The 25,558-nt window shown below is 42.0% G+C and overlaps 1 protein-coding gene and 1 pseudogene across 3 annotated transcripts in view; both read left to right on the top strand.

The window, feature by feature from the left end:
• Positions 1 to 25,558, top strand: part of RRM1 (ribonucleotide reductase catalytic subunit M1) — a 50,245-nt gene that overhangs the window by 5,998 nt on the left and 18,689 nt on the right. Inside the window, exons 1-12 of one of the 3 annotated variants that reach the window (XM_070425480.1) lie at positions 1,630 to 2,021; positions 2,924 to 3,012; positions 7,089 to 7,266; positions 8,845 to 8,945; positions 10,231 to 10,290; positions 12,205 to 12,244; positions 12,509 to 12,671; positions 18,756 to 18,897; positions 21,974 to 22,057; positions 23,730 to 23,891; positions 24,266 to 24,345; positions 25,015 to 25,216. In XM_070425480.1, the coding sequence (XP_070281581.1) occupies positions 2,944 to 3,012; positions 7,089 to 7,266; positions 8,845 to 8,945; positions 10,231 to 10,290; positions 12,205 to 12,244; positions 12,509 to 12,671; positions 18,756 to 18,897; positions 21,974 to 22,057; positions 23,730 to 23,891; positions 24,266 to 24,345; positions 25,015 to 25,216 (1,281 nt within the window). In that variant the 5' untranslated portion in view covers positions 1,630 to 2,021; positions 2,924 to 2,943. Of the gene's footprint in view, positions 1 to 1,629; positions 2,022 to 2,923; positions 3,013 to 7,088; positions 7,267 to 8,844; positions 8,946 to 10,230; positions 10,291 to 12,204; positions 12,245 to 12,508; positions 12,672 to 18,755; positions 18,898 to 21,973; positions 22,058 to 23,729; positions 23,892 to 24,265; positions 24,346 to 25,014; positions 25,217 to 25,558 lie in introns of those variants that run through there. The other 2 variants (XM_070425479.1, XM_070425481.1) reach the window with 2 other exon arrangements.
• Positions 16,043 to 18,736, top strand: LOC139017288 (kelch-like protein 22 pseudogene; annotated as a pseudogene).

Below are 25,558 nucleotides of genomic sequence, written 5' to 3'. Positions count from 1 at the left end.
GGGCCAAAAGTGGTAAAGAATTTATAAATTTACTAGAGGCCTAGTGCACAAATTCGTGCACATGTGGAGTCCCTCGGCCTGACCAACAATTGAGACCATCGGGGGGCCAGCCGGATGGGGGGAGGAACCCCAGGAGGTTGGCTAGCTGGCTGGGGGGAGGGACCACGGGAGGTTGGCTGTGGGAGTGCACTGACCACCAGGGGCAGCTCCTGCATTGAGTGTCTTCCCCCTGGTGGTCAGTGTGGGTCATAGTCACTGGTCGACTGGTCATTCCGGTTGTTTTGGTCATTTGGTCGTAATGGTTGCTTCGGCTTTTATATATATAGATTGTTACATCTGTTAGTAGAAGGGCTGAGACCAAAATGCATCATCAGAGCAGAGTAGGGGGAGTGGGATATTTATGTCTCTTGTAAAGGTCAGTCAGAGTAACCTATAGGGCCTGGTGTAGGCAGTCCACTGGAAACTGGGTGAGGCAATTCACTGGAAACTGAAGGCCGTTAATGAAACCTATAATTAAAATAACAGGAAAATCTCATGGAGCACAAGGATGTGTCTAACATTCCAGGGAGGGCCAAGAACCCCAAGTGGGGCATAATGAAGCACAAGAATGTGCCTAACATTTCTTCCTAAATGGGACATGACATACTGGGTATGAATCTTCCTGGCAACAAGGGGCCAGTGTTGCTTTTCATTTTCCATGTCGTTTTTAGTTTTTGAGATCATTTTCCATTTTTGACATCATTTCATTTTTGATGATGCTTTTAAGGAAGGATCTTGATCAAAAGGGGAAAATGTGAAAAATAATATAAATGGAGCCTTTTTATTTTTAAAATATATTTTTATTGACTTGAGAGAAAAAGAGAGGGAGAGAGAAATGTCAATGAGAAAAGAAAATCATTGATTGGCTGCCTCCTGCATGCCCCCTACTGGGGATCGAGCATATAACCCAGGCATGTGCCCTTGGTTGGATTTGAATCCGGAACCCTTCAGTCTGCAGGCCAACACTCTATCCACTGAGCCAAACTGGCTAGGGCATAAATGCAGCCTTTTTAAAATGGAGTTGGAGTTGCCATCCAGAGCAACTGTCTTGTGCATCTTATTCTTCAAACCTTTGGGGTGTGAAAACAGGGCAAAATAACCTTTGAACTGAGTCTAAAACAACATGGTATCCCAAACAACTGTTATCAAAGATAACAAAACATGACTACTGGATAGAAAATAAACATTGACTTATTTATTTTTTTAATATATTTTATTTATTTTTTACAGAGAGGAAGGGAGAGGGATAGTCAGAAACATCGATGAGAGAGAAACATCGATCAGCTGCCTCCTGCACACCTCCTATTGGGGATGTGCCCACAACTAAGGTACATGCCCTTGACCGGAATTGAACCTAGGACCTCTTGGTCCACAGGCTGGCGCTCTATCCACTGAGCCAAACCGGTTAAGGCGGAAGATGATTTTGATATGTAATAAATCCAAAATTGAGAATTACCCTATGAGAGTATTTAAGTCAACTTTATCATGTTGGTGTTAGAATGGAAACAGGTTTGTAAGTCATTTAGCAATCAATAAATACTTGACTACCTACTATGTGCTAGGCCAGTGGTCGGCAGACTGCGGCTCTTTGGCCCCTTGAGTGTGGCTCTTCCACAAAATACCGACTTCTGCGCAAGAGGCACGAAGTTTCAATCGCACTGTACATGCGCACCCGCACGTGGTATAAGTGCTTAGCTAAGATGGAAAAGGCATTACATTTGTGGATGGAAGACGAACAAAAAATGCGTTCTGATAGATGTCAGCATGTTGCTCCAGAAATCATCAAGCTTATACGAACATTTCAGCAAGGCATCTGTAAAACAAGTGGCACCACATCCTTTATTGCAATTAATGGATCGTTATGCAAATTTAAGGATATGTTCGAACTGAAAAATATAAAAATTATCCAAAAGGCTGCATTTCCTGATAAGCTGCTGCTGCCACATTTCCTGCAGTGTTAAAGAAGTTGGTTGAGAAGAAAGGTAAGTATGTAGAGGAAAAAAAGATAAAGAAAATGCCCCCCAAAATGTAAACATATTTTAAGTAATTATAAAGGCAGTTTTATTAAAATACATTTCTTTTCAAAATGTAATAAAAATCAGCTGTTAAAGTGTGCATACATTTATGGGGGATACCCTATATATAGTAGGGCTTGGTAATGTCTGGTTTCAGGCATTCACTGGGGGTCTTGGAATGGATAAGGGGGGGACTACTATAAAACGTAGAGTATGTCATGATAAGTGCTATGGAGAAAAATAAAGCATAGAAGGAGGAGGAGGAGGAGGCTGTGTTTAGGGTATTAAAATTTAAAATAGCGTGATCAGGGAAAGCCTCATTGAGAAGATTATATCGAGCAAAGACCTGACATCAGTAGAAATAGCAAGGAGGCCAGTGTAAAGTGAGGAAGTGGAAGAGTAGGAAGTGAAGTGAGGAAAAGAGGTATACAGGGCAGGTTTAGGAATCTGCATTATTGTAATAATTTTTAATTTGATTCTGAAGGAGATGATCAACCACTATTGGGAATTTGGAGGGGGTAATGACATGACATTGATGTAAGGTGGTTTTTTTTTTTCTCTTTGATGTAAGTTTTAAAGAATAATTCTGGCTGCTATATGGGACAAGGGGAGAAACAGATCAGTCATTTGAGAAGTTATTGTAAGAATCCATCTAATTTATAATGAAAGGGAAGAGAAGATTTTCAGAATAGAATTCCTACTCTTTGAAGATACATAAATAATATCTTGATGAATCTACTGGGGGGCTGAATCTTTTAATAGCATTCTATGTTGGTCAATTTTAAAAGTTCATGTATTGATTACATTTGATTCTTTTACATTGCTATCTTAATAAGTGCTAACATGAATTGTATGGTTTGATTCTTCAGATGGCCGCCAAGAACGGGTCATGTTCGACAAAATTACATCTCGAATCCAAAAACTTTGTTATGGACTCAATATGGACTTTGTTGATCCTGTAAGTAAATATGGTTTATATCTTGGGTTTCTTGCTTCAAGTGATTCTTTTTACTTATTTCTTATCTCTGGCCTTTCTTTCACTTCATATATATTTTGATTTGGGGTATTCTGCTTATGATCTTGGGTTTAAATGTTAACACATTGCTCCAATTTTTTTTTTTTTCCTAAATTTTGGTTCTGGGCTCTGAATTCTGACTTTTCAGAGAACTAAAAAGTGAACAGAGGAAAACTTGACATTGACATTTTGTTACAGACATCTTTGAGTAAATTGTTTTATTTATAAGAAAAAAAGCCTGTAGTAAAGCTTGTTTTGGAATTGTGATCATTTGGGTAAAAACTGGTTTGAAATTTGCTTTTTTGTTATCTATGTAGAAAGAATGCATTTAAGTAATATAAAGTGGATTTCATGGGTAACATTTAAATTAAGGAAAACAAACTATTCATAAGCATGTCGTTCTTCTTTTCTTACCTTCTATAACTCCTCTACTCTAGACCCTCATCATCTCTTACCTAGACTGCTGTCTCTAGTGGTCTCTAAAGTATCCTCCTGTTCTTCCTCTAATCTTGCCCCCTTCAAATGCATCTTCCCCATGACTTCCAAAATCATCTTCCTAAAATGGAGTCTTTAAGACACTTTTTTCCAAACCCACTCTTGTTGCTTCAGCCTTATTTAGGTATATTATCTCTACCTCTATAGCACTTGTGCTGGCCTGATAACATTGACCACATAATATGGAAATTAATTACATATGTCTCTCTTCTCCCCTACAATTGAGAGTGGGTTGTATCTTATTCTTGTGGTATCCACAGTGCGTGGCACATATATAACTAGACACTTGATAGTGAATTGACCAAATGGTCAAAAGAAAATAATTTTATACAACCTTAAAATGTTTTTATTACAAATTGTCTTTTACTTTTAGGAATTCTAGACAATAATTAGAATAGTAGAATGTTAAAGTTGGAATGAACCTGAGAGATCATCCTATTGCATCTTCTTCACTTTGTAGATAAGTAAGGACCAAAGAGAAAGGGGAGTTACTTATATAAGCTAGTGGCGTTGTAACGAGAACAACTGAGGTCTCCTGACATAAGATATTCTACTAGTATTCCTCATGCAGTACCACATCTCGCAGTACAGGGTGCTGCTGTAGCAGACTCCAGCTTTCTGGGGTAGATTCAGCTGAAATCGTCTGTATACTATTGTATCTGGCACTGTTAGCATACAGATGTTATTTTATTCTATGTTTTGATTACTTGCCGTGTAGCATCAGAAACTATTCAGAAGACTTCACTATTTTTTAAAAAATTGTTGACACTATTACATGTGTCTCCCATTTTCACCCCCTTTACCCAGCTTCACCCAGCCTCCACCCCACTGCCTTTGGCCATCACCACACTTGTCTGTGTCCATTGGCTATGCATATATGTTCTTTGGCTAATCTTTTTACTTTCTTTCATCCAGCCCCCCCAACCACCACTCCCTCCCCCTGCCCTCTGACCTCTGTCAGTCTGTTCCATGTATCCATGCCTCTGGTTCTATTTTGTTTGTCTGTTTATTTTGTTCATTAGATTCCACATGTAAGTGAGAACATATGGTATTAGTCTGTTGGTTTATTTCGCTTAGCATAATAATCTCCAGGTCCATCCATGCTGTTGCAAAAGGTAAGTTCCTTTTTTTTTTTTTTTTAATAGCCACATAGTATTTCCCCAGTTTTTTGTTTGTTTGTTTTTCCCCAGTTTTTTTTATCCAGTCATCTACTGATGGGCACTTGGGCTATTTCCAAATCTTGGATATTGTAAATAACACTATTGTTTATATAGGGGTACATGTACTCTTTTTGATTGATGTCTCAGGATTCTTAGGATATATTTCCAGAAGTGGGACCACTGGGTCAAAAGGCAGTTCATATTTAATTTTTTGAGGAAACTCCATACTGTTTTCATTAGTGGTTGCACCAGTTTGCATTTCCACCCGCGTTGTACAAGGGGTCCCTTTTTTCTACATCCTCACCAACACTTGTTTGTTGATTTATTGATGGTAGTCATTCTGGCAGGTGTGAAATGATATCTCTTTGTGGCTTTAATTAGCATCTCTAATGATTAGTGAAGTTTAGCATTGAATTGTTTATCTTCCTGGTGAGTTGTATAATTTTTAATATATTTTGGAAATGAACCCCTTATCTGATGTATCATTGACAAATATGTTCTCCCATACAGTGGGTTCCTTTTTCATTTTGTTGATGGTTTCCTTTGCTGTACAGAAACTTTTTAGTTTGATGTAGTTCCATTTGTTTATTTTTTCTTTTGTTTCCCTTGTCCTAGGAGATATAACAGCAAAAATATTGCTACAAGACATCTGAGGTTTTACTGCCTGTGTTTTCTTCTGATTTTTATGGTTTTGCGACTTAACCTTTAAGTCTTTTGTCCATTTTGAGTTTATTCTTGTTTATGGTGTAAGTTTGTGGTCTAGTTTCATTTTTTACATGTGCCCGATTTCACTACTTTTTTACTGAACATAATTTGACTGCAGAATCTGAGAAAAAAGTGATCAGGAGCAACTTGATCCTAGGTAAAATGTAATTAGAATAGATTGTAAGCTAATAATGACACTTTTTTGAGGGGGTCATGTTTTGGTCAACTGGGCAATACATTTATTTTCTGTTGTATTAAGCTTTTTTACAGAAACATTTAGTGAACACATATACACAATTTAGTGTTTGTTTTTCTTAAAAATGTATGGTAATAACGTGTACATTGTGCATTTTTATATATGTGTGTACATATATATGTGTATATATACACATACACACACACATATATATACATATACATATATATATATATACATATATATATATATATATATATACATATATATATATATATATATTGATTTCAGAGAGGAAGGGGAAGGGAGAGAGAGATAGAAACATCAGTGATGAGAGAATCATTGATCAGCTGCCTTCTGCACGCCCCACACAGGGGATTGAGCCTGCAACCTGGGCATGTGCCCTGACAGGGAACCGAACTGTGACCTCCAGGTTCATAAGTTGCCAACGACTGAGCCACGCTGGTTGGGCTACAGTGTGTATTTTTGAAAGGGGAACCTCTTACAATATGGTCTTGAAAACTGAAATATAGTAAGGTTGAATGGGATGAGAAAGAAGACTTAGATGTAACCTTGGGCAAGTCCAAGTAACCTGAGCCTCAGGTTTCTCATGTAAAATGGTGATAGGAATAGTATCCATTTCACAAGGTGATTGTGAAATGTCAGATTATGAAAGTTGAGACACTTTGTAATTTGTGAAGTGCTAAAGAAAGAGTATTAAATTATAGATTACTCAGCTCCAATCCTAATTTATACCTTCATCTCTAATTGGAATGATTAAAGTTTGATTCATTTACTTTGCTGTACTTGTCTGTAGGTAGATTTTGGGGGAAGTGGATAAGTATGTAGCTGGAACCCTGATTACTTAGGGAGAATTTGAATTAAAAATGGGGAAATACTTTAAGAATCACTGGGCTGGTGTGGCTCAGTTGGTTGGGCGGCATCCCATGCACCAGGAGGTCAGTTAGACTACCGGTCAGAGCACATGTCTGGTTGGGGGCTTGATCCCCAGTAACGGGTGTGCAGGAGGCAGCCAATCAGTGATTCTCTTTTACCATTGATGTTTCTATCTCTCTCCCTCTCCCTTCCTCTCTGAAATCAATATAAATATATTTAAAGAGAAGAAAAAAAAAGAATTACTGCTCTGTTTTTAGCTGTTTCCATGTGAGGCTGTTCATCTTTGTCAACTATGAAATACCTATACTTAGGTATTTTAAAATTTTTTAATATTTTTTTTAGTGACACCTCTTCATTGTGTATGTAGTATGCATTTTCTGGCAGTTCTGTTGGTTTATGAATTCTCATGAGGTTTCCCGTTGCTAACCATTCTGAAAGATTTTTTTTTTTTTAAAAGGAAGTTGACTTTTATTTTGATATACATTTGGTTGTTTTCTTTATTGCCATCCTAAGGAAGCTATTGTTTTTTTGGAAAGCTCAAGTAATTCTTGGTTTTGTTTTTATAGGCTCAGATCACCATGAAAGTAATCCAAGGTTTATACAGTGGGGTCACTACTGTGGAACTAGATACTTTGGCTGCTGAAACAGCTGCAACCTTGACTACTAAGCACCCTGACTATGCCATTCTGGCAGCAAGGATTGCTGTCTCTAACTTGCACAAAGAAACAAAGAAAGTATTCAGTGGTGAGTCTGGAGGAAAGATTAGAAATAATTTAATATTCCTAGGAAATTTATAAGGGTACTAGAATGACAGAAGAAAAGTTACATCTTGTTTTTAAAAAGCAAGTTAGTGGCAGAGGGGCCACTAGAACTTCCCATTTCCCATGCTGCTGACTTGCTGAATGGAAAGGTCAGTGGATCTTTTTGTTTTCTCATATGCACGCTTTTTTTTCTTTCTTTTTGAAGCCCATTTTGAAGTAGTTGGTGGTACTGTGCTTGGAAAAATGAGTAGCACATATTGACAAGTTCTGCATTAAACAAAATGGTGCAGTTAATCTTGTGTCCTATTAGCAAATACTTTACTCCGTTGCTGCCATTTTATAGCTCAGGGAATGTGGGCAAGGGAAGGTTAAATAATTTGTTTGGTATATAAAAAGTGGTATATAGCCGTAACCAGTTTGGCTCAGTGGATAGAGCGTCGGCCTGCGGACTGAAGGGTCTCAGGTTCGATTCCAGTCAAGGGCATGTACCTTGGTTGCGGGCACATCCCCAGTGGGAGGTGTGCAGGAGGCAGCTGATCGATGTTTCTAACTATCTCTCTCCCTTCCTCTCTGTAAAAAATCAATAAAATATATTTTTTTAAAAAAGTGGTATATAAGAAGTCAGATAGTAAGACGATGACAGAAATCTTTGGCTCTTGACTCCAGATCTATTGTGCTGGGCCTCGAACAGTGTATTCTCCCTCTTTAGTAGATTTATTGTAAACATATCAGTTCTCCCAGAATTGTATTGATACATACAAGTCCATTCCAATAAAAATGCCAACATTGTGAGTGTGTGTGTGTATTACGTATAAATACAGAGAGCCAATTAATGCTATGATGTCTTAAAGAAGAGCAAATGAGAGAGCTTACTAAATGTGCATTTATAGATGTGAACTGCTTAATATGATAGATTTTGAATTTCAAGTTCAAATTTTATTAGGGCAAAAAATTTGAGAAGAGATTATAATTTCTGCTTTTTAAAAAAATTTTCAACCAATAATTCTCAATGGGGTTGTGTATTAATCACCTAGGAATCTTTTTCAACTTGCCTATGTTCAGCCCTGGCTGGTGTTGCTCAGTGGTTGGAGCATTGGCCTGTACACCAGAGGGTCCCGGGATCGATTCCCGGTCAAGGGCACATACCTAGGTTGCAGGTTTGATCCAAGGGTGTGTGTGGGAGGCAACCAATGGTTGTGTCTCTCTCACATCAATGTTTCTCTCTCTTCTCTTCCCACCCTCTTTCCCCCTACCCCCTCCCTTCCACTCTTTCTAAAAAAAAAAATAAAAAATATCCTCACTCCTGTTTTTATTTAACAAAAAGTAAAAACAATAAGCCTATGTTCACTCTAACTCTGGGAGCTTGTTTTCTCAACTGAGGCATTATATATTCAGCATGTAGATGTATATGTTTATTGAGCACTTTCTATACTAAGCATTGAGGTGGACTAGGATGAAAAAAATGGTTTGAGAACCATTGTTTTAAACTATTACTGGAAGAGTGAATTAGCTCTCCATTAAGTGGTTTTGACATTTTTATTTTCTGTTGTATTTTTTTTAGATGTGATGGAAGACCTCTACAACTACATAAATCCACATAATGGCAAACACTCTCCCATGGTGGCCCAGTCAACACTGGATATTGTTTTGGCAAATAAAGATGTATGTGTAATGCTTTCCTGGTGAAAAAAAAAATATTTTAAAAAATATTTTTATTGATTTCTGAGAGGAAGGAAGAAGGAGAGAGAGAGAGAGAGAGAGAGAGAGAGATCGATCAATGATGAGAATCATTGATCGGCTGCCTTCTGCATGTCCCCTACTAGGGATTGAGCCCATAACACAGACATGTGCCCTTGGCAAGAATTGAACCCGGGAACCTTTGGTCCACAGGCTGATACTCTATCCACTGAGCAAACTGGCTAGGGCATAGGTTCTTCTTCTTTTTTTTTTTTTTTTAAAGCAACAGCACATTTTAAAAATGTAAATACTGGGGGGTTTGGCTCAGTGGATAGAGCATCGGCCTGCGGACTGAGGGGTCCCGGGTTCGATTCCAGTTGAGGGCACGTACCTTGGTTGCGGGCACATCCCCAGTAGGGGGCGTGCAGGAGGCAGCTGATTGATCTCTCTCATTGATGTTTCTAACTCTATCCTTCTCCCTTCTTTTCTGTAAAAAATCAATAAAATATATATATGTTTAAAAATGTAAATACTATGAAACATAGATTAAAAAGTAATTCTCTCTCCTCTGAATACTAGCTTTTCTCTTTAGAAACAACATTTTATTATTTTAAATGTATTTTTCTAGGGCTATTCTGTAATACACGTGTGCATACACATAAATTTTTCCTTTTAGTGGCAGTCTGTGCACAATGTTCTTATTGATACTTTATTACAGATAGTTCTGTATTAGTATTTATGACTTAAACCTATTCTTTTGAAGAACTGCATAGCATTCTATTTTATAGAAATTTTGTGTGTGTGTGTATATATATATATGTTAATTGTTCTAGTGGTGAATATTTGTTTTCCATTTTTTGCTGAAGTGGATATCCTTGTATGGTAGTGTTTTGCTTATAGAGTATATTGGTAAGATAAGTCCTTTAAGTGGAATTGCTGAGGCAAAGAGTGTGTGCATTCAAAATATTAGGGAACATTGCCAAACTAATTCCTAACAAGGTTGCTCAGGTAAAAATTTGAAAGATCTTGCTCAACAACTAAAAGTGATCTACTTGAGTATATGTTTTTAAGCCTATTTAGGATACTCAATTTATATAAATTTTTTTAAATTAACATTAGTTGTGGATTTCTGTTCTATAACAATAATACTTAGTGGTACCTCTTTTTTATCCTATGTCATTTTTAATTCTGGAGTCAGGGCTGAACTGTTGATTTTGTGAAAAATAAGTTTAATTATTTTAATTACGGGATCTTTTTTTATCTTCATCAGCGCCTGAATTCTGCCATTATCTATGACCGAGATTTCTCTTATAATTACTTTGGCTTTAAGGTAAATAATGGGTTTCAAATACATGGGAATTTCTCCTTTAGTCAGGAAATACAGGTTTTTGTTTATGTTTAGTGATACAATTATAAAGGCAATAAGTTGATGGGAGTTGGGATGTACCTAGGGAATTAGTGGGGTAGATGGATAGTGGTTGTTTGAATTAAAGAAATATAGCTTACCCATTTGCAATTTTCAGAGTTTCCAAATATTACTTCTGGATTACCTGAGGAGTTATACAGATAATTTGCCATAATGATTCCATATTGTTTTACTGTTTATGCAACAACTATTGAATCCCTACTGTGTGCCAAGTGCTTTTCTAGGTACTTTCGTGTTGATAAACTGTGATTGAGAACCTGAATATTGGTGTTAGACCTGGGTTCGAATCTTGGCTCTACTTTTTTTTCCCGCTTTCCTTTTTTTAAATTTAATTTATTACTGCTTAACACAATTATACAAGTTTCATGTGCACAATTCCACAACACATCATCTATACATTATTTTGTGTGTTCACCACCCCAAGTCTCTTTCCATCACCATTTATGCCCCCATACCCTTCTCCACCTCTCCTCCTCAATCCTCCCCCTTGCAGTCACCACACTGTTGTCCATGTCTATGTATTTTTCTCTCTTTGTCTCAGTTCCTCCACTGCCACCTCCTACTCCACACCCCAGGCTCTGCTCTACTTCTTAATAACAAGTTACTTAGTCTCTCTATGCTTATTTTCCTCATCTTTAGAATGGGGATAGTATAATAAATTTTTTTTTCTTCAGAATCTTTTATTAAGCTTAACTAGAGGTCCGGTGCACAAAAATTGTGCATGGGGTGGGGTGGGGGTCCCTCAGCCCAGCCTGCACCCTCTCCATTCCAGGACATCCCTCTTGCAATCGGTACCTCTGGTTAGGTACCTCTGGCTTCTAACCGCTCGCCTGCCTGCCTGCCTGCCTGATTGCCCCTAACTGCCTCTGCTTGTCTGCCTGACCACCCCCTAACTGGTGCCCTGCCAGCCTGGTTGCCTGATCACCCCCTAACTGGTCCCCTGCCAACCTGGCCTCCCCCTAACTGCCCCCCTGCTGGCCTGGCCACCCGTAACTGGCCCCCGCCACCGTGGCTTTGTCTGGAAGGATGACTGGAAGATGTCCGGTCTAATTAGCATATTACCCTTTTATTAGTATAGATCAGGGATCCTCAAACTTTTTAAACAGGGGGCCAGTTCACTGTCCCTCAGACCGTTGGAGGGCCGGACTATAGTTTAAAAAAAAACTATGAACAAATTCCTATGCACACTGCACATATCTTATTTTGAAGTAAAAAAACAAAACGGGAACAAATATAATATTTGTATTTGCATGTGGCCCGCGGGCCGTAGTTTGAGGACTCCTGGTATAGATGGTCTGCATCCCCAAATCATCTCTAGCCATTCTCCATCTTGCTTTGTACTCTGACACAGTGACTCTCTTTTGCAAAAGTTATGATTTTTAGTCATTCAGCCTTTATAATTCTGGCATTGCATGGTGGTTTCCATCTGTATAATATAATTTTAACAACAAATTCTGTTGAGGATAAGTGAGTATGTTGCTTAGATCAATGCCTAGCCTGTCCTAAGTACTTTATACCTGTTAACCATTGTGATGATGGTGAATACTGTAACTCCTGCTATTGATGTTATGCATATTAATATAGAGCTAACTTTCTCCAGAAATTTTCATGCAGTCTTTTCCAAAACAAATAGCCAATTGATAATGTTCCAACTGAAGTTAGTAAGAGTAAATATATTATTATTTTCATTTAAAATTATATGAAAAAAATTATATGAAAACTGAGAAGATTTAAATAGATTGACTTATTGTGAATGTTATATCTACTGTGTCTTTAAGAATGGTTCTGGAAGTTTTTTGGTTGCTTTGCTTTTTCTAGACGCTAGAACGGTCCTATTTGTTGAAGATCAATGGAAAAGGTGAGCATAAAGATGTTTGTGTGTTTTATTTTCTGTGCATTTGACTGAATATAGAGCTTTGAGCTATTTGCCTTAATATTTCTGTCTAAACTCTGACTAACATTTGTAACTTTAGGTCTAGTTTATGAATAATTGTCCTGCTTTTTTTTTTTTTTTTTTTAATTGTCCTGCTTTTTAAAATTGTTTTCTTTTTGACTCAGGTACATGTCTAGCCTAGTTTGTCTGACATGTTCCATCATGTAAAAACTCCTCTTTTGATTTTAGTGGCTGAAAGACCACAACATATGTTGATGAGGGTATCTGTGGGGATTCACGAAGAAGATATCGATGCTGCTATTGAAACATACAACCTTCTTTCTGAGAGGTGGTTTACCCATGCCTCTCCCACTCTCTTCAATGCTGGTACCAACCGCCCACAACTTTCTAGGTATGCATCATCTATAGTCAGTTTTAAAATTCTGAAATGGTTTTGACTAGGCAAATAAACGGCCTGAAAAACTAGGCAGTTGATCACAGAAAGATTAATTTAATGAACATTTAAATCACTTCTGCTCTGATTAAATGAGACTTGCATTCTGGAAACATCTCTTTAGTGTGGTAAATGAATTAGAGGGGGACAAATGCTGATAATTTTAAGCTTGATTCCAGTGATGGTTACTCAATTCTGTGAATATACCAAAAGCCATTAATTGTACACTTTAAATGGGGAATATTATGGTATGTGAATTTATATCTCAGTCAGGTTTAGAAAAAAGTAAATACTGCCTGGCCAGTGTTGCTCAGTGGTTGAGCGTCCACCTATGAACCAGGAGGTCATGGTTCGATTCCAGGTTAGAACACATGCCCGGATTGCGGACTTGATCCCCATTGTAGGACATGCAGAGGCAGCTTATCAATGATTCTCATCATTGATAGTTCTATCTATGTCCTCTCCCTTCCTCTCTGAAATCAATAAAATACATGTATATGTGTGTGTGTGTGTGTGTGTGTGTGTGTGTGTGTATAAAGAGCTAGGGTCTGTAACATCCACAACAACCGAAAGCTCAACTGAACACTGGAAGTCAGTGCTAGATTGCCATGGCGACCCAGCACTGACTGCCAAGGGGGCTGTGGATCAGGCCCGGAGAGAGGCCCAAAGACAGAGGCAGGGTCTGATCCGAAGCTTCACTAGCAGCTGTTGATCAGCTGTTCCCTCTCTCTTTCTCTCTGGGCTTCACCAGCAACCGCACATCTGTTTCTCTCCAGGTCTCCTTGGGGGCTGCTGATCAGCCCCATCTCTTTGATCAGGCCCAGAGATAGGCTCATTGACTCTGACTGGCATTGAAACTGACTGATTCAGAACCTATCTTGGTGAAGTGCCAGGAGGCAATGGCTGCCCAAGAAGCAGAGTTTTTGGCATTGAAACCAACCAGTCAGAACTTAATCTGGGTGAACTGTGAAGGCAGAACCTAAGAGGGGGCTGAGGAGGGGTTTTAAGGGGTTTTAAGGACAACAGTTGTTTGGTGTAAGGTGTAAGAAAGCGGTTCAATTTTTTAATGACCAGTTTGGCAGTATAGTGCATATGGCTGGCTATCAGTCCAGATATAGATGTCTGCAAAGAGCATCTCCTCCTGCTGAAAAAGGCTCTCCCCCCCCCCCCGCCCTCCATTTTAAGCAATCCTATCCTACATAATCTATACTAATAAAAGGGTAATATGCTAATTAGACTGGGTTGACCGGCCATCTTCTGACGTCTGACTTCCTTCCGGACAAAGCCATGGTGGTGGGAGCCGAGGCAGAGGCAGTTAGGGGTGATCAGGCTGGCAGGGGAGGGCAGTTGGAGGTGAGATCGGGCCAGCAGGGGAGGGCCATTGGGGGCAAGATCAGGCCGGCAGGGGAGGGCCGTTGGGGATGAGATCAGGCTGGCACGGAGGGCAGTTAGGGGCAATCAGGCAAGCAGTCAGGTGAACGGTTAGGGGCCAGCAGTCCCATATTGTGAGAGGGTCCAGGCTGGACTGAGGGAACCCCCTCCCCCCGCATGAATTTCATGCACCGGGCCACTAGTATATAATAATAAGAGCGTACTATGCTAATAAACCCGATGACCTTCTAGACGAAGCTGGGGCTGCGAGGAAAGGCCAGGTGCCGGAGGGAAGTGGTGCTGGCAGCTGGGGGAAGGAAGACCTACTCTTGCACAAATTTCGTGCATCGGGCCTCTAGTATCTATCTATCTATCTATCTATCTATCTATATATATATATATATATATGTAAATACTGCCAGCTAATTAAGGGATGTTTATAGTAGTCTATACTAAAGATTATGGTAATTTGGATTAGGAGGTGAAAGTGGAGATGGATGTGGGAGCAGATGCAGGCACAGGGTAGCAGCCTGAGGAGGGCCAGGGGCCTGACGTGGTGGGGGCACGACAGGCAGGAACCCTGGCTGCTGCAGGATCTGGGTCCTGGGGGCTGCAGCCAAGAGAGCCCAGCCTCGCCAGCCCAGGCAGTTTCCTAACAAAAGCCAGAGATTGTGCTATCAGTGCAAAATCTCTGGTCCTAAAGCTGCGGCTGCCAGTTCTACTTCCAATTCTGGGCACGCCAGACCTCGGGGCTGCCGCCACCTCCTGCGGCTCCTCCCCCAGGCCTCCCTCGCACCAGGCCTCTGAGGGGCTGCCTGGCCGGGGCCACAGGGTTGGCGCGCCCAGATGCTCCAACTCTGCTTCCTGGGAGGCTCGTTCCAGAGGGCCGCTGAGTGGGCACCCCTATGAGGCTTCCCTGTCTGGAAATTAGGACCCACTTCCTCCTCTCCTCTTCCCGAGCTGTCCCTTTCCCTTTGTTGCAAACCTGACTTCATGCTGCCAAGAATTAAGCTGATGGCCAAGGTGGTAAGGTATGCTGTGGTGGTCAGAATGGTAGAGGATGCCCTGCCCGGTTTGGCTTAGTGGATAGAGCGTCGGCCTGCGGACTGAAGGATCCCAGGTTCGATTCCGGTCAAGGGCATGTACATTGGATTTGGGTACATGCCCAGTAGGGGGTGTGCAGGAGGCAGCTAATTGATGTTTCTCTCTCATCAATGTTTCTGACTCTATCCCTCTCCCTTCCTCTCTGTAAAAAAATCAATAATATATATATTTTTTTAAAAAGCAAAGAGTTTCATTTAAAAAAAAAAAAATGATAGACAGCCCCTGCGAGGCTGCGACAGCGCCTACGAAGCTGTGATGGCTCCTGCAAGGCTGTGACGGCGCCTGGGAGGCTGCGACGGCCCCTGCGAGGCTGCATGAGGCTGCAACGGCCCCGGTGAGGCTGCGACGGCACCTGCGAGGCTGCGACGGCACCTGCGAAGTTCTGACGGCCCCTGCAAGGCTGGGATGGCCCCTGAGAAGCCGGTGGAACCCCGCGAGCCGCCCAGACGGCTTCATCGACAGCCTGCGAACCAGCTCGCAGCCCAACACACAACTATCACCCGAAGGGTGAGAGGGGCAAGAGCAGCTGTAGTGTTGCTTTCTCCTCAGTTTTGGTAGCGAAATCCTCATTTTAAACATAAGAGGATACATTATTTTAAAAAGTCGTAACGTGGCTCTGCACCCTTTCTGAGTAGAGTGTGAACAAGTCGTGAGAGACCTGTCCAAGCACAGGGACACGTTGCAGATGGAAATAGCTACAGTATCCATGTGTATGACCTTTGACCTGGCAACAAAAATCGTACACCTATAGATGAGGACAGTGTGGGGGTAAGGGCAGAAGGTGGGGTGGGAACTGGGTGGAGAGGAGATATGGGGGGGGGGGGGGAAGGGGGGGAATAACTAATAATCTGAACAATAAAGATTTATTTAAAAGGAAAAAAAAAGAATGGTAGAGGAGCAGGAGTTCACCCAGCTGTTCAAGTTGCCCACGCAGCCCTCACATCCACACTGTGTCAACACCTACCGAAGTGCACAGCATTCCCAGGCCCTGCTCCGGGGGCTCCTGGCTCTTCGGGACTGTCATCCTCTTTGATGTAGTCCTGGTGGTGGAGGGGAGACACATCGAAGCCCATCGCATCCTGCTGGCTGCATGCTGTGATTACTTTGGAGGAATGTTTGCTGGGGGATTGATGGAAATGGAACAGGAAGAGCTCCTAATCCACAGTGTGTCCTACAATGCCATGTGCCAAATCCTGCATTTCATGTACACTTCTGAGCTGAAGCTCAGCCTAAGCAATGTCCAGCTTCAGATGCTGGTTGTCGCCTGCCAGCTTCAGATCCCAGAAATCATCCACTTCTGCTGTGATTTCCTTGTGTCCTGGGTGGATGAGGAGAACATCCTTGATGTCTACTGGCTGGCAGAGCTATTTGACTTGAGCCGTCTGACCAAGCAGCTGGACACCTATATCCTCAAAAACTTTGTGGCCTTCTCAAGGACTGACAAGTACCGTCAGCTTCCTCTGGAGAAGGTCTGCGAGACCGAGGTGTATGAAGGTGCCCTGCTCTACCATTACACCCTGCCTGGAGCAGGTGCAAGCAGACCAGATCTCATTGCAAGACTCCCCCCTCCTCCCCCCCAAGCTCCTTGAGACAGTGAGATTTCCCCTAATGGAACCCTAGGTCCTCCAGCGGCTGCATGACAAGCTGGACCCCAGCCCACTGAGGAACACAGTGGCCAATGCTCTCGTGTACCACCAAAATGAGCCTGCAGCCTAGCCTACAGAGTCCACAGACAGAGCTGCAGTCAGACTTCCAGTGCATTGTGGGCTTTGGGGACATTCACTCCACACCATCCACTGTTCTCAGTGACCAGGCCAAGTACTTGAAACCCTTGCTGGGAGAGTGAAAGCACTTCACCGCCTCCTTGGCCCCCCAGATGTCCAACCAGGGCATCGCAGTGCTCAACAACTTTGTGTATCTGATTGGAGGGGACAGCAATGTCTAGGGATTCCGTGCTGAGTCCTGATGCTGGAGATATGACGTGCAGCACAACCACTGATTCCAGATCCAGTCCCTGCAGCAGGAGCACGCCAACCTGTGTGTGCGTGTGTTGTGACCGGGTACATCTATGCAGTGGCAGGCTGTGACTACCACACTGACCTGAATGCTATGGAGCACTATGACCCTGCCACCAACACCTGGGCCTATGTGGCCTCACTCAAGAGGGAGGTGTATGCCCATGCTGGTGCCACACTGGAGGGGAAGATGTACATTACCTACACCCGCAGAGAGGAGGACTACCTAAGGCAGACGCACTGCTATGACCCATACAGCAACACCTGGCACACTGCTGGATGGGCCTATGCAACGGGCCTGGCACGTATGGCCACCCTCCTGGACAAGCTGTATGTGATCGGGGGCAGCAACAATGATGCTGGCTACAGGAGGGATGTGTACCAGGTGGCCTACTACAGCTGCACATCTGGGCAGTATTCATCTGTCTGCCCACTCCCAGCAGGGCATGGTGAGCCTGGCATTGCTGTGCTGGATAACAGGATCTATGTGCTGAGTGGCAGCTCACACAACCGTGGCAGCTGCACGGACTACATGCACATCTATGATATGGAGAAGGACTGCTGGGAGGAGGGGCCCCGGCTGGACAACTCCATCTTGGGCCTGGCAGCCTGTGTGCTCACCCTGCCCCATTCCCTGCTCCTGGAGCCATCTCATGGGACCCGTGACAGCCAGGCCGACCTGGACTTCGCCTTGGAGGTTATGAGTGTGTCTGACTGGGAGGAGTTTAACAACTCCATCGAAGATTAGGGCTCTGGGACTGGTGTCAACAGGAAGGGAAGGGTGGCAGGAGCTCGGAGGGTAGCCCAGGCCTGAGCATTTTGCCCTAGGGCATTGAGACCCTTCTGCACCCCCAGCCGGCTGGCTCTTGCCACCCTCCCTTCACACCAGCCAACTGCCAGCTTGCAGCAGGTCTTTGTGGGGCTCTGTTGATCCTGGCTGTGGATCACCATGCAGGGGGAAGTGTTTGGGAAGGCTCTGGTCCCCTGAAGGCGTTTACCAGGCCTGCTGCTTCTCAGCTCACACAGGGTGTGCCATCACCAGCTGTCTTGGCCTCCCTGGTTCTGGTCCCTCCTGGGCTGAGAAGGTGTCCTCCAAAGGGATCTGTGCACTGGCACCTGGGTGAGGCGGCTAAGGTATATTGAGCCCCCTTCTGTGGGCAGGGGTAGGGTGGGCCCCTCACCTACCCAGCAGCTAGGAGATCAATTGAGAGCTCCCAAGCACTGGAGAGGGAGCAGAGTTGCATAAGGTTGCATGAGACTGGTTCTAATGATAAGAAGATCCCCTACAATTGGGCTTTTCTGACCCCATGTTGTTGATAAATGAAATAAATCATCTTACAAAAAAACAACAACAAAACAATATGATATGTTGGTATGTTTTACTATCTCATAGCTGGTAACAGTATATATTTTTTCTTCTAAAAACACCTAGTAATTTTGTAAACTTCAAATCTTTTATTTGCCTAACTTACTGTCTTTGGATTATGTAGTTATTTCTGTGACTCTGCTTTGCTTCATTTCCTTCATAAGTTGTGACTTCTTTCCCCTATAGCTGTTTCCTTCTGAGTATGAAAGATGATAGTATTGAAGGCATTTATGACACACTAAAGCAGTGTGCATTGATTTCCAAGTCTGCTGGGGGAATTGGTGTTGCTGTGAGCTGTATTCGAGCTACTGGCAGCTACATTGCTGGGGTAAGCTTCTATTGTATGATTAAAAATGTATAGACTAGAGAAATTCAAGTCCATAAGCAACCAAGCTTATGGTTGAGAGGGCATATGCTGAGGCTTGGTAGATCTAAGTCTGTTAGTTACTGGCTGATTGTGTGACTTGGAGTGAGTCATTTCACTGCTTGTGACTTCATTTTCATCTGTCTTATTAAAGGTTTAGTATAGATGATCTCTAGGATCCTTTTTATCTGAGATTTTGATTTATTTTATATTTTAGATTTCTGGTTTATCTATATACTAGAGGCCCGGTGCACGAAATTCATGCACTGGGGAGGGGTCCCCTCAGCCCAGCATGCACCCTCTCCAATCTGGGACATCCCTCTCACAATCTGGGACCGCTGGCTCCTAACTGCTCACCTGCCTGCCTGCCTGATTTCCCCTAACTGTCCCCACCCCCTGCCAGCCTGATCACCCCTAACCGCCTCTGCCTGCCTGCCTGCCCCTAACTGCCTCTCCTGCCAGCCTAATCACCCCTAACCACCTCTGCCTGCCGGCCTGATCACCCCTAACTGCCACCCGTACAGGCCTGGTTGCTCCTAATTGCATCCCCCCACACTGGCCTGGTTGCCACCAAATGCCTCCCTCGCCAGCCTGGTTGCCCCTAATTGCCCCCCACTCCTTGCTGGCCTGGTCGCTCCTTCCTGCCAGCCTGGTCGCCCCCAACTGCCACCCCTGCCAGCCTGGTCACCTTATTCAGCCTGCTGCTCAGTTGTTTGGTCACCCCTCACTAACCCCCCTGCCAGCCTGGTTGCCTTACTCAGCCTGCTGCTCAGTTGTTTGGTTGTCCCTCACTAACCCCCCTGCTGGTCTGGTTGCCCCACACAGCCTGCTGTTCAGTCTTTGGTCATCCCTCACTAACCCCCCTGCTGACCTGGTCGCCTTACTCAGCCTGCTGTTCAGTTGTTTGGTCGTCCCTCACTAACCCCCCCTGCTGGCCTGGTCGCCTTACTCAGCCTGCTGTTCAGTTGTTTGGTCGTCCCTCACTAACCCCCCTGCTGGCCTGGTCGCCTTACTCAGCCTGCTGTTCATTTGTTTGGTCGTCCCTCACTAACCCCCCTGCTGGCCTGGTCGCCTTACTCAGCCTGCTGTTCATTTGTTTGGTCGTCCCTCACTAACCCCCCTGCTGGCCTGGTCGCCTTACTCAGCCTGCTGTTCAGTTGTTTGGTCGTCCCTCACTAACCCCCCCTGCCGGCCTGGTCGCCCCATGCAGCTTGCTGTTCGGTTGTTTGGTCGTCCCTCACTAACCCCCCTGCTGACCTGGTCACCCAACGCAGCCTGCTGTTCTGTCGTCCGTCTGGTTGTTTCGGTCATGATGACCCTGGCTTTTTATATATTAGGATATAATAGCCTAAACAACTGTTATGACCGAATGACCAGAACAACTGGTCGACTAGTCGCTATGACGTGCACTGACCACCAGGGAGCTGCCCCCCCCCCCCGTGATCAGTGCACTCTCACAGCCAACCTTCCACGGGGGTCTCCCCGACACCTGGCCGGCCAACCTCCCACAGCCACTTTCCACTCCCCACCGGCCAACCTCTGTGGCCCCTTCCCCCTGGCCGGCCAAGCTCCTGGGGTCCCTCCCCCCAGCTGGCCAACCTCCTGGGGTTCCTCCCCCTGACTGGCTGGCCCCCCAATAGGCCTTGATAGCTAGCCAGGCCGAGGGACCCCACCCGTGCACAAATTTGTGCACCAGGCCTCTAGTTTTATAATAATAGCAGCTGTCATTTATTGATTGCTTACTGTGTACTAAGTCTATTATAAAAAGTTTTACATGAACTACTCATTTAATTCTTACTACAGCTACAACCTTATGACATAGATAATATTACAAACACATGGTAGGAACTTTATGCCTTACACTAACTTTGTGGGTGTAGGGCCTACAGGCACTATTGTATTCACTTTACAAGTGAAGAAGTTAAGGCTTAGAAAGTTAAATTACTTCCAGAGATTAGTCATTTAATATGTGATAGAGCCAGGATTAAGTTTTAAACATCGACATTCTGTGATGTAAATTCAAGCATTGCTACTTCACTTTTCCTTGGGAGTCAAGATAATGATTTTAAGTAAGACCCGGATTTAAATCCTATTTCCACTACTTACTAGTAGTGCCAAGTGCAAGTTACTTTACATCTTTGTGTTTGTTTCTTCATTTGTAATCTGAAGAAAATATCTAATTCTATAGAATAAAGATACAGAGTCCAGAAGGAAACCACTCCATGTGGTGTTTTGGAGGTGCTGCGATATATCCAGTACTTTTACATAATAGGGTGAGCCATTGCTCGTTTATCTTTCTAGACCAGTGATGGCGAACCTATGACACGCGTGTCAGAGGTGACACGCAAACTCATTTTTTTGGTTGATTTTTCTTTGTTAAATGGCATTTAAATATATAAAGTAAATATCAAAAATATAAATCTTTGTTTTACTATGGCTGCAAATATCAAAAAATTTCTATATGTGACACGGCACCAGAGTTAAATTAGGGTTTTTCAAAATGCTGACACGCTGAGCTCAAAAGGTTCGCCATAACTGTTCTAGACTGTTCAAAGGCTTGCCATGGGTTAGAAGGATTATTTTTGAAATTTGATGAGGTTTATTCTAGTCTTAGGAGTCTATATTTTCTTATCTTCATTCCAGAATCCATTTATTGCTGAGAATCTCTATTTACTTGTTTATTGTCTTGATTTACCCATTGCATATAATTCTTATTGTAAGTTGCCTTGAATTCTTTGGAGAATAAATATTTATAAGGTGTGGAATTTATCCTGATATTGGATTCTTCTGACTTGTATTTATTATGTCTAATTGTAAATTAGAGATGCTGTGAAATAACTTTGTATATAATTATAATTTATTTAACAATTTGTTGATTTTATTGGGCATTATATTTTCAAAGCAGAGGTAAAATGGAGAGCATGTAAAACTTTATAGACTAGGAAAGAGTATTTTGTTCATTCTTTAGCCATTTTGTTATTTTTCTTGCTGAGCCCCCTTTTGTTCCCCCAGATGCCTTTATTCTCAGTCTCTCTTTCAGACTAACGGCAATTCCAATGGCCTTGTACCAATGCTGAGAGTATATAACAATACAGCTCGATATGTGGATCAAGGTGGGAACAAGGTATGCTCTGTCACTTGAAAGTACTGGAAATCAGAACTAAAAACTATTAGCCATGCATGCTTATCATAAGATGATTCATTGTGTGTTTCTAACTGCCTTTTTTTAAGTTTTAAAATCAGTTTAATGAGTATGATTTACTTTAAAGTGAACATACTTGAAATGGTGGGTTTTAACTATGTAATTACCATACATATAGGCATTACCCCCAAATTTTTCCTCCTGCACCTTTATATCAATCACCCCTATCCTTCCTGCTCATACATACTGGCTCCAGACAGCCAATGAGCTAGTCAGCAGCTTTTTTACATGATAGTTTATTTGCAGACAACTGCTAAAGTTGTGACTTATATTAATACTTAATCTTGAAAAGGAGTTGTCATATATCTTCTAAGTTTTTCTTTAAAGAAACAAAACTCTGGTTCAGCTGGCATGGCTCAGTGGTTAGGTGTTGACCTATGAACCAGGAGGTCACCATCTGATTTCTGCTCAGGGCACACGCCCTGGTTGTGGGCTCGATCCCCAATGTGGGACATGCAGGAGACAGCCAATCAATGATTCTCTCTCATCATTGATGTTCCTTATCTCTCTCCTTTCATTTCTGAAATCAATGAAAATATCTTTTAAAAAAATAAACAAAATTCTGCATTATTTTATAGAGGTAAAAGTAAAATTGAGAAGATTGGGTTGTTTAATATTATCAGCAGGATAGTTTGTAACATGAGCCTGCATCTCATGGATATGTAGGCATACTAATCATCTCTTAGTTTATGAACTTCTCTCTGGTGTACTTAAAAAAAAAAATCTAGCCCTGGCCGGTTTGGCTCAGTGGATAGAGCGTCGGCCTGCAGACTCAGGGGTCCCGGGTTCGATTCTGGTCAAGGGCATGTACCTTGGTTGCGGGCACATACCCAGTAGGGAGTGTGCAGGAGGCAGCTGATCGATGTTTTCCTTTCATCGATGTTTCTAACTCTCTATCCCTCTCCCTTCCTCTCTGTAAAAAATCAATAAAATATATTTTTTAAAAAAATCTAGCCCAGCTGGTATAGCTCAGCGGTTGAAGATTGACCCAGGAACCAAGAGGCTGCCGGTTGGATTCCTGGTCAGGGCACATGCCCGGGTTGTGGACTTGATCCCCTGTGGGGTGCATGCAGATGGCAGCCCATCGATGATGTTTCTCTCTCATTGATGTTTCTATCTCTCTATCCCTCTCCCTTCATCTTTCTCTAAAAAAAATCAATAAGAACATTTTTAAAAATAATTTTAAAAAATCTATAGGGATCTTGATAAGACATAGCACCTTTTTTACTTAGTAAAAGCACAACCTATTATTGTCAAAGTTGTGATTTTCTTTGGGCTTTATGCATGTTAGATAGTGTAAAGTGAGCTGGAGAACAACTGAAGAGGAAGCTCCATCTCTAGTTCACTGTATCACTTTGGACAAGTTATTTAATCTTTCTTTCCACATTTTCTTTATGTCAAATACTCTTTTTTTACACTTGGTATTATAAGAAAAATATTACTAATTTATATTCTTATAGGACTTTTATTTGTATTATCTCATTTAATTCATTAATTGCAGTGAAGATCCAAGGAGTTATAAAAGTGCTTTGGAAAATATGAAGTTTCTTTGTTTCATTCTGATTCTGAAAAGATTGATGATTGTTTACCTTAGCGACCTGGAGCATTTGCTATTTACCTGGAGCCTTGGCATTTAGACATCTTTGAGTTTCTTGATTTAAAGAAGAACACAGGAAAGGAAGAACAGCGTGCCAGGGACCTTTTCTTTGCCCTTTGGATTCCAGATCTCTTCATGAAACGAGTGGAGACTAATCAGGTGAGAGATGGATACCTGTTAGTAATAATTACTTGATTCACATAAGCTTTTTCTTTAATCATCTTAAATCATGCTTAGGAATAGTCTACCTATGAGTTTTGCTACAGAAGGTATTTTGAACAAGTTAAGAGGTGTCATTCCTGCTTTCCTGGGTTTTTATTTTCCAAAGTAGATGCTGTCTGACCTATATGCTTAAAATTGTATACAAACAGGCAGAACTAGATATTTGGACCTGAGCCCAAAGTGGTTATTTCTATAGCAGATTTCCCATACAGTCTATGGAAGACACCCTATGCATTATAGTGTTTCTAATGGATTATGTATGGTTGCTTATTTGAAGTTTCTCATGTGTGATACTGTTCTTCCCTTTGTAGGACTGGTCTTTAATGTGTCCAAATGAGTGTCCTGGTCTGGATGAGGTTTGGGGAGAGGAATTTGAGAAGCTATATGAAAGGTATGGGAAAAATAGGAAAGTAATAATGTTTTACATGTTTTTCTCTTATTTGGGGATCCACATTTCAAAACAATATCTTTCATTAGCCAGTTTCTAGGAATATTTGGAAGCATCTAGGAGAGAATATGACTAGTAATTTTATTTTGGTCAGCTTTACTTATTGAATCTTTACCAAAATTTTGGTTTCTGTTTTCTTTCTTAAAACTTTGGGACATCTAATATTTGCTTGAGTTTTTGATGCTTTTAAAAATGAAGGCAGTGAGTTGGCAGGGTTATTTTGCTTTGTCATGTAGTACATTTGATAAATTTGTATTGCATACAGGAATCAGAATCAACTAGGACAGTACATGTCATTAACTAATAGCACAATGGTACTACTTTTGCACAAAAGCACAATTTGACTATTTTAGGTTTTGTTCTTTTTATTCTGGAAGGTGGTGTTGATTTAGTGGGTTTGGGTTGTATTTGAAGAGATTTAAAATTGCCTGGCTTTCTTCACTGGCACTAGTGAGAGTACAATAAATGTCATATTCCTTATTTTTTTCCTTAGCTAAGTTTAGTAAAAAAATTTGCATTTTTACAATATTATATTTCAGTGCCTTTCTTCATGTTATCTGTAATAAAGGTTTTCTTAGGGACTATTAAAGTAATATTAGCTTTGTCTTTCAGTTATGAGAAACAGGGTCGTGTTCGCAAAGTTGTAAAAGCTCAACAGCTTTGGTATGCGATTATTGAGTCTCAGACAGAGACAGGTACCCCATACATGCTCTACAAAGATTCCTGTAACCGGAAGAGCAATCAGCAGAACCTGGGAACAATCAAATGCAGCAACCTGTGCACAGAAATAGTAGAATATACCAGCAAAGATGAGGTAGGTAGAAAAATTTCTGCCTAAATCTACTACTGAGAGGTGAATTTTAGGAAGTGAAGTTAATTATTTGTGAATCCCTCACTTGATTTCACTTAAGATGGGTGAAGGGAAATTTTATAGCTTATTGGTAAGCAGAAGGGCACCAAAATAGCAGTTACACAGGAAAGAAGAGGTGTGATCTGTGCCCTTGAATATCTTTTAGTCTAAGCCATATAGAAGTCAGTCACCTGCTTCTTACACACATGTTGTTGTAATACTCTTTACTTGAGGGAAATAGTAATGTACAGTCATGATAGTTTAGGACAAACACAAAAATGTGTTAGGATGCTCTTTCAGTTTAAA

Source organism: Myotis yumanensis, unplaced genomic scaffold (assembly GCF_028538775.1).
Source record: "Myotis yumanensis isolate MYYU_CA2020_CCGP unplaced genomic scaffold, mMyoYum1.0.hap1 SCAF_10, whole genome shotgun sequence".
NCBI lineage: Eukaryota > Metazoa > Chordata > Mammalia > Chiroptera > Vespertilionidae > Myotis > Myotis yumanensis.
This window is presented reverse-complemented; position numbering and strand designations above follow the sequence as displayed.